Here is a 20,571-nt window from a genome sequence, read left to right as displayed (position 1 = left end):
TGCTTTTACAGCCTTTAAGGCTTTGATTTTAATCCTTGGTCGCTGCAGCGACCAAGCATAAAAAGATTTAATTTTAATTAGGTTGTGTAAGTTTCAGAAAGGGTAATTTTATACTGATTTATAAGTTTAGGTCAACTGTTAAAACTTTCAGTATAATAAAAACAAATAGGTGGTGTCACTAAAGTTCAATTAGCATTGCTAAGGACTGTTCTGTCATTTTCACAAAGCCATCAACAAATTGAAGATTTTAACGACCTTGACTGGCTATACAGCTATGAGAAGAACCCAAGGTTACTTTCAGTCCATCTAACTCCCTTCAAACATTATTCATGCTGCTGTAAAGTTTTATTTGGTATTGTTAAAAAAGAAGGGCTGGGGTGGGGTAAGCATAAGTTCTTTCCCATTCTTTATTTTGAGAAAAAATAGTGTCAATTTAAATATGTTGAAGAGAAAACATGTCCTCATACATTTTTTTATTACATGCCTATTTCATTAACTTACAAGTTCTTCTCCACTGCTTTCCCATAAATTTAGATGAAACCATATTTAATTCTGCATCTTCTAATAAACGTTGGGATGCTACAAAATATAATAAATTCAATGTAAACTTGTTAAGTACATATACAGGTCAATATCAGAAAAATGAAACTTTTTTGTATGAGGCTGAGAAACTGGGGAAGGGCGAGGTTTTACTGAGCCCTTTCCCAGTTTTGTGCGCAGTACAAAAAAGTTTATATTTTTATGCTTTTATACTGCTCCTTAAATTAATAAATTGATAGCTATTTAAATTGAAACACAAATTTCAAACTTATCTTCATCCCTTAATGAACCCATGACTGTGGAAAAAGGGTTCCATGATGAAATTGACATTGCACAACATATAGCTTGCTACTATCTGACTATATTTAAGAATTGAATGCTTCTTTTTGTAACTTTATTGGGGTGTAAAAGCGTTGACTGAAGTACATTTTGTATGAAGCGCGGAAGCGCTTCATTCTAAAAAGTGTGCACGGTCAACGCTTTTACAACCCTATGAAGTTACAAAAAGAAGCATTCAATACTTATAATTACATTTTTTAGCTAGGATCATGAAATCACGATTTACATCAAGTTTTTATTTAATTTACCTGTGTACTTTATTATGGGACCTCGTGTCATCATGAATGAAAAGTTTTATTGTGTGATGCAACTGCTTAAGGAATAACATGTGATGTGCAGTTAACCAATCAGAATAACGTATTATAATGAAACATACATCTATTGTAATTATTTAGGAAATAAACACAACTAGTTGCAGTATAAAACAAATAAGAGGTCTACAGAGTATGTACCACCGGAAGGAGCTCTTCAATGTCACTGGCTTTCCCACTGGTATATTCAACAATAGACACTCTCTATAAAACATTGTAGATGAGAAACAAATTCATTACAAAAACATCTGTTTTGTTGATTTTGAAATGCTGATCAGCTAGCTTGTTTAGTTTCTCTCTATTTCTTTTTCAGTTTTTTATCAACAAAAAAGAGGGTAAAAAAAATCCTCATTTAAGAACACAGTGTATAAATTGCAATCATTTCTATAACAAGTGAGTCTTCAAACTTACTTTATCATAAAATTTAAGCTTTGTGAGGATGTAGGATTTCTATGTTAGCTTCTTATAATTTTAGGCTTACCAAAAAACTTACTTTAATTTCATCTTGAATCATATCTATGAAAAAACAGTTTACAGTTTACACATGAGTGTATATCTCCCTAGTTTGACTGAATAAAATTATTACCTATAAACTTACCTAGAACTTGTCTGACTATTTCTTTGTCTACTTTGGCTGGCTTAGGTGGTGGAGATATATCCCGAGTTCTCATTCTCCTACTGCTACTACTGTTTATTATCATTGTATTATTATTACCAATCTGAATGTTCTGAGCACTTTGTATGTTAATAGTAGTACTAGAATTTCCAAATAATCCTGGCTTCTTGATTTGTATAGCTCCTCCTTTGGTTTCTATCTTTGGTTCAGATGAAACTACAATTGAATCGCAAATAAAACTTTGAAAGTGGAACAATGTATTCATTTCCTATCGTTAATTATCCATTTTTAGATGGTGACGTTCCATTGTCACCATCTTACGGTGTTTATATATCTCAACTTGTACTATTCGCTGGTGTATGTAACAATGTTTTAGATTTTAACGAGAGAAATTTATGTATCACTGAAAAATTATTACACCAGGGTTTTCGATATCACAAACTAGTCAAAACATTTACTAAATTTTATCATCGGTATAAGGACATCATTCTTAAATATAGCTCAACATGCAGACTTCTTATACGTTCAGGTATTTCACATCCAATTTTTTATGGAAATATTCTTTATAAAGCACAAAAATGTCAGTATTCACCTCAGAAACTAACAAAACCTTTAAATAGACTTATCAAGAAGGGATATAGTTACGATACTGTTGTCAGGTCACTAAAGATTGCTTATTTTGGCGTTAATATTGATTCACTTATAGGGTCTTTGCATCGGAACTAAACACATTTATTAAAAAACCAGTTGTTGGCATGACACCGGTTATGTTCTTCTCATATATGTTATGATGGTATGATACTAAACCCCTAACGGGAAGGATTATGCCTGATATTCATATGATGAAATCATAATCTTTCAATCAGATTAACTGAAGTCTGGAGCTGGCAAGTCAGTTAACTGCTAGTAGTCTGTTGTTATTTATGTAATATTGTCATTTGGTTTATTTTCTTTAGTTACATCTTCTGACATCAGACTCGAACTTCTCTTGAATTGAATTTTAAATGTGCGTATTGTTATGCATTTACTTTTCTACATTGGCTAGAGGTATAGGGGGAGGGTTGAGATCTCATAAACATGTTTAACCATGCCGCATTTTTGCGCCTGTCCCAAGTCAGGAACCTCTGGCCTTTGTTAGTCTTGTATTTTTTTTATTTTAGTTTCTTGTGTACAATTCGGAAATTAGTATGGCGTTCATTATCACTGAACTAGTATATATTTGTTTAGGGGCCAGCTGAAGGACGCCTCCAGGTGCGGGAATGTCTCGCTACATTGAAGACCTGTCAGTGACCTTCTGCTGTTGTTTTTTCTATGGTCGGGTTGTTGTCTCTTTGACACATTCCCCATTTCCATTCTCAATTTTATGGAAAATTTATCTTGCATTTGGCCTAGTATTTTTAAATATTCTCATATCATTGATCAATTTTTGACAAGATAGTCTAGTGAAATTTTTTTTTTAATATAAATTAAGATAAAACAAATAACAAAAACTTGAGAAAAATTACTTGTAATCTTGCAGCCTTCAACAATTAGCAAAACCCATGCTGTATATATAGTAAGCTATACACGGCACCAAAATGACAAAATGTGAAAACAAGGAATTCTAATGGCCTGACCCTGGCTGTTCATAACCTGGGACTGTGTATTCAAAAAGTAGAATAAAGTCTTTTTGTATATCCTAGAACCTAAGACCTAGATATATGTATAAGTCTACACAGATATCAAAATAAATCATTATCAGAAAAAAAACGCATGATGCTCCATAGAAGCTTTTATCAAATAAATAAATATTATGAGAAAAACTTTAATAAGTATGAGTTACTACCTGTAATAAATGAACATTGGTATATATGTAATGGGTTTGCTCATTGTTTAAACAGTTTAATTACCTTCAATTATTAATTCTTTGTCCACAATTGGTGTACATTTGTCACATTTGCAATCATACCACTGGCAAATCTCCTTATTTTTGAAGTGTAAGAAAATTACTTATCTATGTTTTGTCCATGGTTTAACTAAGTGAACATTTGATGTGAGGGAAGGAGCTGACAAATTAGATATGTTCAGGAAATACTAACAACAGTTAGGGGTAATACTAATACATGTGTTTTTATTTACTGGTACAGGTAAATTATTTTAGATGTAGAGTTATTTCCCTTGGACATTAAAAGATTATATTCTTATACTTTTTAATTTCTCTTGACTACATTGCTCTAATAGTTTGTGTTAAGTTGTCTGCCACTATAATAGTTGGCTTTACTATCCATAAAACTATGATGTAAAAATAATTATTTGTATTATAAGTAGATTTTAAGATTATAAAGGGGAGATAATTCAAACTTTGAAATTAAAACAATAATCTTACATGTGATCTTTGTATGGTGATGAATTTCATTATATATCTAATTGTAACTTTTTTACTCAAGAAAGACTCAAGTTTATACCTGATCATATATATAAAAACAAAAATACTGTAAGCCTGTCAAATTTAATGAATAGTCAAGATAAGTATGTACTTGTTGGGTTGGCAAAATTTTGCAAAATTGTTATGTCTGTATTTAAATGATAATATATGGATATTACTCTTTCATCTGCATACACCTACTTCATTATATATATGTTAGTTCATGCATTACTATTGTTTGTTAAATTTATTGTACTATTATGCCTCACGTGAGGCCTTTAGTGAAATAAAAAGTTTCAAGTTTCAAGTTTCAAGTTACATACATATATTTTACCAACACAAGTTAATGTTTTTTACATCTTCGGGTAAATAAAAATGACTTACATAAGTATTACCCCCGACTGTACCTTAACAATGTAAATTCTCAGTGTAAATTCAATTTTTTATCAGACAGTTGTTAAATAACATTACAAACCTGGTTCATGATATGGTAATGAATCTGATTCAATATCAGGTAAACTTTTGTTATTAGACATTTTTCTCAATGGTGCTGTAGCTTGGGCAACTTCTCTCATTGCCATATTAACCTGCAAATATAAAATTGCTCAAAAATAATGCCCCATTATGCTTCGGGAGAAACTTGTATGTATGTCCTTTAATATGTTGTCAATGTATATTTGTTCTGCCTAACAGACCTTCCCATAGAAACTTTGTTATAAACATTGCCATAATATCTATTTATGTTGGAACAAATATAGTCTATACACTTTCATCAGGGGCAGATCCAGTCATTTTCAAAAGGGGGTCCCAACCCAGGGTAAAGGAAGGGTTTCAACCATATGACCTCATTGAAATGCATTGATCGGAACTGAATACCCCCCCCCCCCCCCCCCCCAAAAAAAAATCTGGATTTGCTACTGTTAATAAATTAGGAAAACAATACTGTAATATTTGTTCCAGTGAAAATAATATTTTTCTTCTATTTGGAACTTACATAATATTGTATTATTATCATGATTATGCAGGAACTTCTATTTCATGACAGTGTAAGTGGGTCCCTGATTGGCATTCAAACTCTTAAAGAGTACTCTGCTCTTAAAAATTAATAAATATAGTTCACTATAGATGTCTTAATACATGCATTGTGTATTCAGGAATAAGTAAAGATCATTAATCAAGGACCATAAATTACTTATGTAATGTTTCCATATACATGATGTATACAATATGACAAGACTTGTAACACTGTACGTCTGCTGTACTAGCATAGATTTTGAAGTCTTAGGCCAAAAATAAAATATTGTTTGTTTCCCCTCACCCGACCGTCCCTGTAAAATCACCGCAACCTGAAATTTTTTATTGGCCATTCTTGTCCACTATTTTTTTTTGCTATGTCTTGTCTTGTCTTGTATGAATATCCTGCCTTTGAAAGGCACACCTCTGGTTTCAGAGTAGAATAAATTGGTGTATATAACACCCACAAATGTTTCTCACACTTTTTAAAATCTAAAACAAAATAATTTAGACTTTAAATAATCACGCCTTTGACTGAGTGGTTGCAAGTAACCCTTTCTTTTTATTCGTCGGTAATGTTAATAATAGTGTATTACGTCTAATATGCAACGCAAAGCAAAGTTTTCTACTAATGTACTCTACGAGATTAAGAAAGTCTGTACATCCACATTTTAATTTCCAAGTGATTAATATACATGTATCTTTTTGTCATCTCATAATTGATGATCAAGGTATGAATTGGTGAACAAAGGAATTGTTTTGTTGTGAGTTATGCATCAAATTAGACTTGAAATAAGCTTGTTTTTTAACTAAAAAAACACTTGCTATCATTATAAGCATTGTTATCACAAGTAGAATGTGCGCTTTTGTAGATTTCATTACATTAAATGAATAGGAAAAAAAGGAGGTCCCTGTATACTGTTTTTTTTTAACACCAGAAAACTGGGGTGTGCAATGAATTAGAATACAGGGAATACCCCACTTTTCTTGACTTGAGCCTTACCTGTTTAATTTTTTACAAATTCAATATAGAAAACCATATCAAGGAATAAAATAAAATAATTTGCCTACCTACCTACCCATACCCTAACAACCTCAGTCGGGAGAGGGGAAACAAAGATATTTTTAATGTTGGCCTTACCTCTCTCATAGCCTCGGCTACAACAGCCTCTGTATCATTCTTCTTTTTCCTGCTGTTTGACATGATGTCATGGTTTATAAACTAATACATCATCTGCAGATAAACAATTACATAGTTTCAATTCCTAAATGCAAGATGTCAATTTTACATTCAATCTTTCATAGTTCATGTAATAAACAATTTGATTCACTTGCCCAAACTCTCAAAAATAAGTTATTTGGTGTACAAAGTGCATGTACTGTACTGTACAACTTTATTTGTGTTTCTGTTTGATTTTACTGCACTTGTATTCTTCAACTGATCAAAACTAAAACATTTGTAAAAAGGGCAGTTTGAAAACATGTTTAAATTTTGGTTTTGATGTTTGGAAATGTTTAATGTATTTTGCTTTCTGTAGTACTTTTGTAACATGTAAAATTGAGAATGGAAATGGGAAATGTGTCAAAGAGACAACAACCTGACCATAGAGAAGACAACAGCAGAAGGTCATCAACAGGTCTTCAATGCAGCGAGAAATTCACGCACCCAGAGGTGTGTACATATACCATGATGAATTTAATGTACATGAATACAATGTACTAATGAGACCTGCTTTTTGAATTTTGTAGTACAAACAAGATAAATATGTTTATATTGCTAGCAATTATAAGGTTTTGGGACTGCTGGTTGGTTATGAAATCCCTAAGGTACATTATACCATTCAACAATAAGTCAGTGTTGCTGTATTTAATCAATTATGAGGGATGTAAAAAAAAAAGTTTTATTACAGTTATAAGTCATGTAAGTAGCCATTTTGAGTTTTTTACTCAGGAATGGTTTTAATTTCTTCTTTGACTGCCCACATCATAAAACAAATTCTTCTGAAAAGGCAAATAATCAAGAAACAATTTTCACTGTTTTAATATGGATGCCTAGGCCTGAATGAAATAGAAATCAAAATAAAGTGTTTTTAAGAGCAGTCCAGACTATTTCTATCTGTTCTAAAAATATCAATGATGTCATTACTAAAGTGATCTTTAAGAATTTATGTTATACATGTACAACCAATACTTTGTACAAATAATATCTTATTTTACTTCCCACTGATAAATTGAAACAATGCTTATACCTTCAGTGCTTATAAGCACTTTGATTAATATCTGTGATGAATACTTTTCAAAATACATCATCATTATATGATGTTATATTTTTTATATAAGACAATGAATTGTTATTGTGACTTTTAAAATGTTTATAAAAGGATGTTGCACTAAAGTAAGTTGATTGTGATTGCAAACGGTTTTTACAACATGCTTCCTTGAGCCACCTGGTTTTCAATTTTTCTTTAGAAAATAATGATTTTTTATAAAAAAAAAAAAATACAAGTTGCAGACATTTTGGAAGATGTCAATTTAATGAACTTACGTATTAGAATGGGTCTAAGATTTTTTAGAACAGATACACATGTATATGGTGTATTAGATTCCTGTGCTACAGTACACACCTTGCAAAAGTCATGTATTTTTCTTGACAAGTACACATCCAGCTTTAATCTTAATTATATGTAAACAGGGACACTTTTGAGAAGCAAGGTTGTAAATGTAAAGCACATGATTTGTTGCCAATAATCAGTTGGGTGATGTCTAGATAACATGCGATTAATTACTTAATGTTGCAATTTATCAAATAAATATCTATACATTGTAATAAATACATTGCAAGTACTAGAAAACAGGGGTCTGTGACTGAAATAAAGTACCTATGCCTTAATTCAGCCTGGATTTCAGTATTCTTATTGTCATATGAAAAGTCATGCTGAATATAAGGTGCCATACACTATAACCTTTGCTTTCAAAATCTTTCTGTTTGAATCTGTCATTGTTTATTTACAGAAATGTAAACTTACAATGTAGCTACAGTGTAGATTTTTTATTTTGGTCAATGATTGATTTTAGTCATGGCATGGTCAATCCTTGCATAATGACGAAAGGTAGGGTGTGATTATGACCCATAATCATTCAATTATAACACATATGTCATTATATGTCAGTTAAAAGCTGCCGGTTAAAAGATCATATGTCGGCTAAAAGCTAATAAGACATGTTATGTCCTTGTTAGTATACTATGTCGACTCTAAATAAAGCTTTTTATTTATTATTTATTTATCTATATTTTATAAGCAAATTCCAAATTTTTATACACTGTTTGCTCCTTTGAGTAACTTATAGTAGATCTTAGTACAGCTTAGTCATAGGAAAATGATATACAAATGTATAACATAACTGATTGTCAAATGATAACAGCATATTACATAACAGTCAATTTAACTCAATATAAATACTTAGCTACTGATAAAACATACATCTATGTCACAGTAAACACATACTTCTTCTTGTGGAATTGATTTATTTGGGAAATTCCAAACTTCTAAATTCTAAAAATAGAGTCAATCTCGTCTATTAATTTTTTTCCGGAATTCTATTTTCGTTTTTATATTTTTGATATGGAAAGAAAACAAAAAGGAAACATCACTAGTCGCTGTGATAGAATGTTTGGGGTTCCTTATCATACAGGTTATAAAATAAATCGGTTTAATTGTACCAATATAGCTTTTTATCTGTTCTCTTCTAAAATTCAGTTACTTTCGTTTTCGACTGACGTAAACTTCCGGTTTCAATCCAAAATGTCCGAAAGGTTTGTGGACTTTTATCAGTTTTATTTGTTGATTATCTGCAACGATATTAGGATTGAAAATTCATTCATCAACACTTTAAACATTGTTCTAATCCATTTACACTTAGAAATCACAACTTCCTGAAAAAATTACTTGACTCTTGTTAAAAATTATAATTTGTTTACATTGACAACCATACATGTATGCTTTTCTATTTTATAAACTTTTAAAACAATTATCTTAGGTTCGAAGTAACTTGTGTCCAAATTGTTATTCTTTCTGTCTTTCAAAAACTGTAAATTTACATTTAATATGAGGCAGGCATTACCTGTAAATGGGGACGAAGTCTGTATGAATTATTTTTTTGTAACTTAATTATTTGTCAAAAAAAAAAGAAACGGAAATACCGTAACGTTTCCGAGTTTGGTTCTGTTGTTAGGGATTTTAGTTGTGACTTTATTTAAATTATGACGTCATATGCAATGTAAACAAAGAAACGCTATCATTAGGTAACGTTTTTTCATATCAAGGAATTATTAAAAATGAAATTGGTATTGCGCGTTTCTTCCTATTTTATACTAGACTAATAAATATATATTTTACTCAAAGTTTCATACAAACGAGACCGGAAAAAGGAAGTATATTGTACATTTCTGCGCAGGTCCGGGATTTCAAAACATGACATAAAAAAAATTGAACGATTTTGAGATCATTAGTACAATGAAAAATTCGGGAAATTTTCCCGAATTTTTTTTTTTATTGAATTTTCTACTGTTATTGGGGACTTCGTCCCCATATTATGAGTTCCGAAATGAACAGAGGTCTAGGTTAAGGGGCATCTTGGCTTTTTGCCAATATTTTGAGCTAAAATGGCTGTAGAATCAATTAACGCATTGTTATCGGTTATGGTACAATTTCCATTGAAAAAGTATGAATTCATATATAACATACAAAAACACATGATCTGACCACAAGAGACAAATTAATCCTGGTAAAATAGACAGACACATATGTCATGTGTGATGCAGTCCAGTAAATGATTGTGTATAATTCTACTTAAAATTAAATTAAACTTTCATCAAATTTGATTTGAATCAGTTCGCTGCCCCATGCACATGATGTAGATAGAGTAAACATGTATGGAGGGCTGGTTTTTTAAATTTTAATGAACAAGAATGAAAGGAAAAGTCTTGTTTTTTATTATTGACCACAAAGAATTAAGAACATTTTTTTTTAAATCAATATGATAAAGAAATTGGTGAAAAGTATACATATATCACATATGTAAGAAGAAAAATAAACCAAAAAAAAGTAAAAAAAAACAAAACTTAAATAAAGAACATAAAAAAAAGAAAAGTAAAAAAAAATGATTATAGAAATAGATAAGAATATCAATAGCATGGTTAAAAGTATTGTCATAATAAATTACCATCATTCAGTACCGTATTCTAAAATGCAGTTAAGACATCATCATCCTTGTCACTGGGTTGAAATTCTGTGCCGTATAGTCGATATGGTATATAGTAGTTAAAATATAACCCACAATTGTATAACAGAGTCAATATATATTTTAATTTCATTCTTTTAATTAAAAAAAATAACCTCCAAAAGACAGAAAGCTTTTGTCTAATTTGTCCATACATAATTATTAAAGATACAGGATCAATGTAAGATTTTGTTTAAATTATTTATCAAGTTTATAAAATTACATTGTCTCCCTTTGATTTAGACTTGACGTAAGCAAGTGTTTTTTTTTCAATGTTAAAATAACATAGCAGACAAAATATTTTAAGGAGATATGCACAAGGAAGTAAAGGGGCAGAGTTGCCAGACGGGCGATATAAGCAGACATGGCTTTATCACTAGACTAGTAAAACTAGTCCATGGTTTAATACAGAATTTATTAATTAGTTTTTTTGGTTTTTTTTATGTCTGTCTGACAGTAATTTATGTCCACAGACTAATTTTCTTATGAATTCCTGTCTGTGTCATTATATACAGGAAAAAATGTGTCCATGTCCTTTATTTTACTAGGGAAATTAGGAAAGACAAAAAATCATAAATACAGATGTATACACTGACAGCAGAAATTGCTTGCCAGACACATAAATGGTTCTTTTGAATCATCTACAATTTATTCTTGCAGTTCACTTCACACAGATGTTAGTCATGAAACAGGGACAACAGACACTGGCCAGCTAGCTAGTACCAGTATACCATTAGCTATAGTACCAGCTTACAAACATCTTAAGCAATCCAAAGACAGTCAAGGAAGTGTCCCTCAGGTAACTACACACATAGTCACACATTTATCAGCAAGATTCCAGTCAATCTAGCATAAATTTAACCCTAACTTGAAGTAATTGCAACAGAAGATTTTTAGGTTTTAATCTTTAGCATTATACCCCAAATATACCATGTATACACAGAAAAAAGTCCCATAAAATCTAACTTGAGGAAAACTAAAAAATCACAATTTTTTAAATTCCTATGGAGATTTGCATTGATATGGGAGATAACTCTGCAAATAAGGCAGAAATATCAATAAAAGTTGATACAAAATTATAACTTTACTGCTTCTACTCAACAGAATGTATTGATTCTTGATATTTTAGCCGTCTTTAGAGTATAACAAACAACTCAAAAGGTGTTTTCACATCTTTTATCGATTTCATACTTTATTAGTTTATTGAATTTTTCAGCATGTCAAGGTAAAGCATCTCAAATTGAATAAACTAATTGAGCAGATATTCTTCTTATTGCAGTATAAAGATTCTTCAAACAAGGTAGATGCTGAACAAATATAATTTACAGATATAAACAATACCAAATATTCACATCATTTTTTCATAATGGCCATAATTTCTTAAATGAAAAATGTGCAAAAAAAATAAAAATACCCATAACACTTAGGTTTTCTACATTTCATGAGCACAAGATTATATAATATAGTCAAATACAAACTTTTAACCCAATCAAAGTATCATACTTTACATAAATTTTATGAAAATCAATCAAAAACTGACAAAAAAAAACATCTAAAGAGCTATCTCCCTTTCCAATGTTAATTTCCATAGGAAACTAAAAATGATGATTTTGAGTTTTCCTCAAGTTAGATTTTATTGGAATTTTTCTGTGTATATTTTGGGCTTATATGCTTTAGATTAGAACTTGCAATTAGTTTGAGGTTCAAACTTAGTTTGACTAGACTATAAATTATAACTTTAGACGGTAATTTACCTGGTAAATCAACACCTTATGATTCACATATTTTGTATTTTCAAAACTAGATCTGAAAGCAGCTCAGATTTAAATTTGACAGACTGTAACAGAATAGAACACTTTTGAGTTCATCTGTCACGGAAAAAAAATCATCAATTATGTGCGCCTTTATGACGTCATTTACCAGATAGAGGGGATCGCCTGTATCCTTGCACTATAAACTTTCATCAAGCGTCTTAGTGATCGTCATTGTGCAGGATAAACCAGAAATAATATTTGTTCTGTAGGTACTAAATCACAATTCCCTGATGACAGCAGTGCTGAAAGACATTTATTAGAATTCAATTTGCCGAATATAAATTTGGCAATATAGCTTGATAGTTTTCCAACCACTCGCTCAACATTGGAACAGAAGTGATGATGCTCTTAAACGCATGAATGATATTCACTAAAACCAAAGTTTTTTTACGTAAATGCAAAAAACTTGAAAGTTGTCTATTGTAAGGTTATATTTATCTGAAAAAACATTATAATATTAACGTATTCTTATTACAGCTGCCATCCCATAGATTTCAGTATTCAGTATGGCATGACTTGAAAGTGGTATCTATTAAAGGAACAGATCTGAAAGCACCAAGAATCAGAGATGGTATGACAATGGCAATAAAAAGAAATTTCTAATTATATCTTAACTGAGTAAATCCAGAAATTATTATGTGCATTTATAATTACTTTTTGAAGAAGTCAATACAATAACGCCAGATAAATTTATATATTAAATATTGTGATTTCATAAAAATCTGCTTACATGATATATGAATCAAAAATTACATTATATTTGCAGTTCTCACACAATTGTTTCATATGAATCAGTAAAAACCTCACAATAATTTATGAATTTAAGGAAAATATATATAAATTTGCAAATTAAAATATAAGTTCATTTATATACTGGTTAACCTAAATTGTATTGCACAAATAGCTGTTTGCATTTGAAAAAATGTTTCTGTTGTTCTTTTCATCCCTGAGATTTTCTTTGTTTGTCAATAAATGATTGGTTTATCAAGGAGAAATTTAAAAAGTCCTCTTACATAAAAATCACAGAGAACAACTATTCAATGGGATGGTTGTCTTATCAAAAAATTTAATGGGCAGATGATCAACATTTTTTGTAGAAAAGGTTTTATTCCTGCGCTAAAATATATGTTGACGGTGGCAAGCAACCAAATGATATTTAGATAAGTAAACTGACATTAATCCATCAACAATAATATTATTTCAGTTCAAAGTTTAAACTTGCTATTTTTAAAGATAATGCCAGCAATAAATACTAATATTTGTAGAATTTATATTAAATTATAGGACCCGATGAAAAAGAGGCAGCATTTTATAGTCTGAAGGATGAAGATAACCAGTATATACATCACAACTTACATGGGAGGAGGAGAATTACACATCAAACTACCATGGAAAACTGGGAACTGGCAAAGGTATATATATGACTGGTTCATGCTTTTGTGTAAAAATGTCTAATCTATGAAAAGTTGTCAAAATTAACGAGGAAGAGTTAAAGACTTAACACAAAGAGATTTTATTTTGTTCAAAATAAAATTAGAAAATATCATGTATGTGCCATAGGAAATCATTTTGTTTCATTCATTTTCGTGATAACCAATTTTCTTGGATTGAGGAAAACCTTTCATGAATATTTAATTTCATGGGTTTGCCAGCATCTGTATACAGTTCTTTAAAAAATGAATACTTCATTAAGCATTGAAATACTGTGGATTCATTTATTTTCGTGGGTATCAATTTTCGTGGATAGAGAAAAAAAGACGTTTCGTGGTATACGTAAATTCGTGGATCGCTGATTACAACAACAAAAAAATAGATACGTAATTCGTTGATTTCTTTTTGATTGAGGAGATCATATAACCTCCTTGGTTTGATCAATAATCACAAAAAACAAAAAAAGAAGGAATTAATTGAAAAAGTTTTGAATCGTCAAAATCCTCGCTTGGTCATTCTAAGTTAAAGTGTTCATTGATAACTTTGATTACAATAATGGACAGAGAAAACTAATTATTTGTTTGTTTTACAATTTATAAATTCTTGTTTGAATCCTATAAGGCATTCAAAACTTTATGATTGAAAGCTCATTTCCCTAATTACGATATAATAAACAGTGATATAAGTATAAGGTGTGAAAATAAATGTCCCTGTCATAAACAATATTACCTACGGGCAATATCCCCGTACTTAATCCTATTGATTTTTAATCAGTGGTAAACCAAACTATGACACGGTAATTAACAACTTGCAGTTATTTTCCATGAACAGTTTTAATAAATTTTATAAAGTAAATTATCACTGATATTCGATATATTTATTATAGATTTAATCAAAATACTTGTATCTTCTTTCAATAAAAAAAACACGTGTTATGTTACAATGTTTGTCCCTAGTCAACACTATACTAGAACTGCATAACATCCGACTCCATACACATTTCTTGGGATTATTCTTCGTTGAATTCTTAAATTCGTGGTTCGCTGTGACCCACGAAACCCACGAAAATTGGTATACCACGAATAAAAATGAATCCACAGTACTAGGTTTACCTATTGCCAAGAAATGCATGAAAATTGATATCCAGTGAATTGTAATGAATCCATGGCATCACTTTTCCATTATTCAGTGACAGTGAACTGTTGGTCAAGACCCTAATTTGATATAAATATTTTATGAACATATCTACTAAATTTCAAGTTAATGTGACTACAACTTTATGGTTATCTACCTCAATAGAATTTGTTTGCCTCAATATTACAATATGTAATGATAATCTCTCTTAAAGCAGAACTCTTCTGAACAATTAGACAGATTGATGAAATTATATGCAGCAATAATTATGTGCACCAAGGTCCAAGGAATATAATCCTTGTCCTACATGTAACAGTGTTCTCCTCAAACATTTCTTATATCATTCTGGTAAACAGGAAATTATGAAATACCATCTTGTTTCTAGAAATTATAGCATCACATCCATAACAATATTATCAGAAACTAATTTCAGATAGCATCACATTATAGCATAATAGCATCACATACAAACCATGATGTTAAGGGGAGATATTAAATATTATCATAATAATCAGTAATGTACGGGTTTGGATATCCCTTTGTGAATTCACTTACAGTTCTTATTTTGTTTACATTTTAGTCTGCCAGTTTTTGCTACCAGGACTTGAGTGATGCCTATCAGCGAAAGCATTTCCAGAATATCCTTGGACGCCTTCGTAATGTAGAGCAGCTCTACCTGGTGGACAATGGTATGCAGTACCTCAACTCCTACAGCTTCCCAAAGTAATTATAAAATTCTATTTCATAAGGAAAGAAAGGATATTGTTCATATATTATAATGCCATATAATGGCCAAAAAAAAACACACTATTCAAACATTAATCTCATATAACAACAACCTAAGATGATTTTCAAAACATAACTATGTGATGTCTTCAGAATTAAAGTCTCATTATTCAAAATATTAAAAAATCAAAAGGTGTTTACCCAGTATTGTACTTGATAATTATTTTCAATATCTTCCTTAAAGATTTCATAATGATATTAATAATATTCTTTTTTTCAGATGTGAAGTTTTGAATATCAACAATAACTATATTGCATCTTTTAAGGTATGTTGATGTTTATATCTGTTAGTTCACAAAAATTAAGAATGCTTGTAGTGTCTGCAACAACAGCTGTAGAAGGCAAGACATGTACGTTATCATGTTGTACTTCCTCTCTTAACAGCACTTCTAATAAAAGACCTGTTACTATCACCTGTCATTCACAGCATAAACAGAAGTGTTGCATAAATATGACATTCTATTGTTTCCTTATAAAATACATTTACTTCTTTAATAAAACTTTTGATTTGAATTTTCTCATTATTAATGAATAGTAAGAAGATAAGCATGGTTGAATATGACATCACCACTTAATTATTTTCATTATTTTAGAAAACTTAACATTAATAATTTTAATATACATGCAAATGTTTCTCAAAAGGATTAAAAAAGTTTTTCTAATTTCAAAATCATACTCTATGGTTCTCTTGAAATCCGTTTAACTTGTTAGTTTCAAGTGACATAGATTCCTTCAGTAATAAAATAAGGAGATGGTGTATGATTTCCAATGAGACAACTATTTACCAAAGTGCAAATAAAGCAGATGTAAGCAATTTCTCAATAAACAGCTTCGTTAATAATAATTAGAGTGTTCTCGTCTAGATATTCATGTAATATTTGCCACTGGATGTTGAGTACTTGACCACTATAACCAATCCATTCTGTAAATGTTGTTTCTTATTACATCATACAATATATATATTTGTTTTAGAATGTACACGAGGGTACATAACTGATCTTTTTTCTCTACCATTGCAGTATTTACCATCCATACCTCGAGTTAAGTTACTGACAATGGAAGATAATGATGTGGATAACTTTAAGGGACTCGGAAATCTCAAATCTCTGGATGATCTGTATCTACGTGGAAATCCAATCACCTTTTTAATCAACTACAGACAGAGGTAATAATAATGGACTTAGTCTTGATACATATATATTTATATAACTAGAATTTATTGTAAATATAAAAAAAGAAGATGTGGTATGATTGCCAATGAGACAGGTCTCCGCAAGAGACCAAATGACTGATATTAAGAACTATTGGTCACCGTATGGTTGATTTCAGTATGTCTTTTGCTATCAGTTTCAGTATGTGTGAGTATGAATACATTTGGTTAATATTGTGACCAAAAAGAGTTGTTTGTTTTAATACAAAAAAATATTTTTTGTTCACCATTTTATATTTTGGTAATTTAGGCTCCGAATGCATTTTTACTATGTAACTTCTAACATGCAAATTTTACAATATAGTTATAATACCATTGCTGTCATAGTGTCATGTTATAATTTGTAAAACATAATCACCAGAGGAAAAATCTTCACAATTAAATAAAAGGTTTGGAACAGCTAAATTGCATTTTTTCTCAAGGTTAGTTAAAAAAACAAGAGCAAATAAATATCTTGAGCAAATACTCGTAAACAGGAGAGGGATCAAAAAGTCATATAATAAAACAATTGTTGACTTTAGATTTGCCAAAATATATGAACATTGAAAGTTGTCTCATTGCAGTCATTGGCACTCATACCACATCGTGTATCTATATGATATATGATTATATTTAGCTCAGCAGCCTTATGAATACATGTACCACACAATTGGGTTGAACGGTATACCTTGAAAGTTATAACATCTGTTATTTCTTTTTCTTATAATTGACTGAATTTTTTTTTTTAAAGAGTGTTCCAGATACTACCTCAGCTGAAGCGTTTAGATGGTATCCCACGGTTACAGAGTGACCTTGAATTTGACCCTGAGTATGGAGACATGGATGAAAGTATGAATGATTCAAGCTGTGTAATATTGTAAAATTAATTGATGCAATCTGATTACAGACATGTTTGAAGAACATTACTTGAAAGAGGGTCACTGCATTTATTCATTTTACAATTTTTGGAATTGTACCAAAAAAAAATGTGTCAAGATTTAGAAATCATTAAACTTCTGTGATATTAAGAACATTCCGTCCTTGAAGACACAATATAACTTATTTTAATATTTGTATAATTTCTACATAAATGAAAATTGTATTTTTTTGTCACATTGAAAAATAACATTTTTGAAAGCTCGACATAGGGATAGTGATCAGGCGGCAGCTACAGCGGCGGTGTTAGCTCACCTCTTAAAAGCTTTATATTTTAGATGGTGGAAGACCTGGATGCTTCATACTTTGTATATAGATGCTTCATGTTACGAAGTTTCCGTCAGTCACATGTCCAATGTCCTTGACCTCATTTTCATGGTTCAGTGACCACTTGAAAAAAAAGTTCAAATTTTTTGTAATGTTGAATTATAAGTAATAGGATAAATATATTTGATATGTGTGTACCTTGCAAGGTCCTCATGTCTGTCAGACAGTTTTCACTTGACCTCGACCTCATTTCATGGATCAGTGAACAAGGTTAAGTTTTGGTGGTCAAGTCCATATCTCAGATACTATAAGCAATATGGCTAGAATATTCGGTGTATGGAAGGACTGTAAGGTGTACATGTCCAACTGGCAGGTGTCATCTGACCTTGACCTCATTTTCATGGTTCAGTGGTTATAGTTAAATTTTTGTGTTTTGGTCTGTTTTTCTCATACTATATGCAATAGGTCTACTATATTTGTTGTATGGAATTATTGTAAGGTGTACATGTCTAGCGGGCATATGTCATGTGACCTTGACCTCATTTTCATGGTTCAGTAGTCAAAGTTGAGTTTTTGAGTTTTGGTCTTTTTATCTAATACTATATGCCATAGGTCAACTATATTTGGTGTATGGAAATATTTTATGATCTTTTTGTCAGTAGCGCAGGTTTTATTTGACCGTGACCTCATTTTCACTGTTCATTGTACAGTGTTAAGTTTTTGTGTTTTGGTCTATTTTTCTTAAACTATTAGTAATGGGTTAACTATATATGTTGTATAGAAGTATTGTTAGCTGTACATGTCTGCCTGGCATGGTTCATCTGACCTTGACCTCATTTTCAAGGTTCACTGGTCTTTGTTTAGTTATCTTGCCTAATGTTAAGATTATGTGACAGTTGTAATAAAGCTTAGCTTTATACTTAGGACTATCAACATAATATCAATGATTATAGTAAAGAAGGCGAGACATTTCAGCGTGTGCACTCTTGTTGAATTTTAATGTAGATTTGTCATTTCAATACTGACTTGTGAATTATTTGTATCATTCGGTCCTGAAAGATGTATTTTCTGCATTGTACATATTTTTCCTTTACTTTTACTTTTCAATTTGTTAAAAGGCTGTTACATGATTGGAGGGGTTAGTATACTATTTATTTAAAATTGAATGGGAGGTTGTAATTTAGAAAATCAACAGCATTAAAAATCATGTAGAATTTAAAGAAAAAAGAAACATTTTATGAAGCTGGGGTAAAAACAGTTTATTTCAACACCCCCACTTACATTCACATTATATTCTGGAACAGTTCAACAAGTTTGATAAGAATATACTTCATTGTTTGTACAATTCATATTTTATAATTCCATTTTTAGAGACATTCTAATAATATGCAATATATTGTACATATTTTTAGTGATTTTTTTACATATTTAGCTGGTTCTTTATTATTGATATGACATGCTGGTTATGTCACAATAAAATATATTATTTGTTAGTTTTTAATATGCTTACACAAAGTATTTAAAGCCATATTGAACATCATGATTATTCTGCTTTCTAATTAAGAAGTGATACTTTAGTTTACGGTGGTACCTAATACTTTGACTTAAATTAATTTGGCCTGTTTAATTTTCATAAAATTTTGACTTTCACCCTTTGACAAAAAAATAAAAAAAAATTTAAAACTTGAACCAATCATTATCTCCGAAAAATTTCATTGGACATAGAAGCAGTTTTACAAACACTAATTTTGATCATTGAGAAGCTTAACATTTCCTAAACATTACATATAATGTTTAAAATGTTTAAAATGTTTAACTGATTTTACAGAGTTATCTCCCTGTAGTGTTAGGTACCACCTTAATGGAAAAGAAAGAATATGGTGCAGTAGAATCAGATTGGGATTTGAGAGCAATTGATTTGTGTAATGAGCAAAATTAAACTTAAAGAAGTGTTATCAAATATTGAGTTGTTTTATAGGGCAAATAGTCTGAACAGAATATAAGATAAATTAGAGTTTGAATGCAAAGGACAGACCCTTGAACATAAGGTTGGATAATTTTATTATTTGAAACAATTGCTTTTATGTAATCAGAGTCTTTTTGACATTTGTTTATATAAAACAATAGGAATATATACATAATATTTGTAGATTTATTCCTAACATGCAATATTAGACTAACGGTTAATTATATTTTGAATAAAAGGAGTTGCAGGGCCTCTGTTGTCATTTGCTCTAAGTATCTCATCTGTAATCATCACTTATCTGATAATATTGAGGTTGTGATTTAGATTTTTTCTCATGCAAGTGTGCTTGGCTCATATCTTGATTGAGGAGGATTGCAAGTTTTCATGTCTACGGTTGTGGTTCTCTACAGACCCTCTGACTTCTGCCAATAAAAATTTGTGGCCACCATATGCATATAGCCTAGAGTGTCGTAAGTATGATTAAACACCATTATCAATCAAGCATGAAGAAGATGTGGCAATGAGACTGCAAACAAAAACCAAA

The 20,571-nt window shown here is 30.5% G+C and overlaps 2 protein-coding genes across 3 annotated transcripts in view; one reads left to right on the top strand and one right to left on the bottom strand.

The window, feature by feature from the left end:
• The window catches only part of LOC139501459 (receptor-interacting serine/threonine-protein kinase 1-like), a gene marked incomplete in the record, with an annotated part of 10,271 nt that extends 1,470 nt beyond the window's left edge, over nucleotides 1–8,801 (bottom strand). The window contains 5 exon segments of the mRNA XM_071290532.1: nucleotides 502–579; nucleotides 1,789–2,022; nucleotides 4,686–4,797; nucleotides 6,366–6,458; nucleotides 8,707–8,801. Coding sequence (XP_071146633.1) covers nucleotides 502–579; nucleotides 1,789–2,022; nucleotides 4,686–4,797; nucleotides 6,366–6,428 — 487 coding nt within the window.
• A 195-nt stretch (nucleotides 8,802–8,996) lies between these two features.
• Nucleotides 8,997–20,021, top strand: LOC139501458 (acidic leucine-rich nuclear phosphoprotein 32 family member A-like). 2 transcript variants are annotated; one of them, XR_011658575.1, is made up of 9 exons: nucleotides 8,997–9,038; nucleotides 11,165–11,303; nucleotides 12,796–12,889; nucleotides 13,603–13,730; nucleotides 15,464–15,606; nucleotides 15,890–15,935; nucleotides 16,689–16,834; nucleotides 17,610–18,011; nucleotides 19,205–20,021. XR_011658575.1 is itself a non-coding variant. In XM_071290531.1 (8 exons), exons 1-8 carry the CDS (start codon nucleotides 9,028–9,030, stop codon nucleotides 17,737–17,739), a joined length of 837 nt encoding a protein of 278 aa, XP_071146632.1. In that variant the 5' UTR covers nucleotides 8,997–9,027; the 3' UTR covers nucleotides 17,740–20,021. The 2 variants fall into 2 exon arrangements, 1 of the variants encoding a protein (XP_071146632.1); XM_071290531.1 differs by having other exon boundaries at nucleotides 17,610–20,021.
• Nucleotides 20,022–20,571: the final 550 nt, after the last annotated feature.

This window comes from Mytilus edulis, chromosome 13 (genome assembly GCF_963676685.1).
Source record: "Mytilus edulis chromosome 13, xbMytEdul2.2, whole genome shotgun sequence".
Classification (NCBI taxonomy): Eukaryota; Metazoa; Mollusca; class Bivalvia; order Mytilida; family Mytilidae; genus Mytilus; species Mytilus edulis.
The sequence above is the reverse complement of the archived record's forward strand: the minus strand, read 5'-3'. Positions and strand labels throughout refer to the sequence as shown.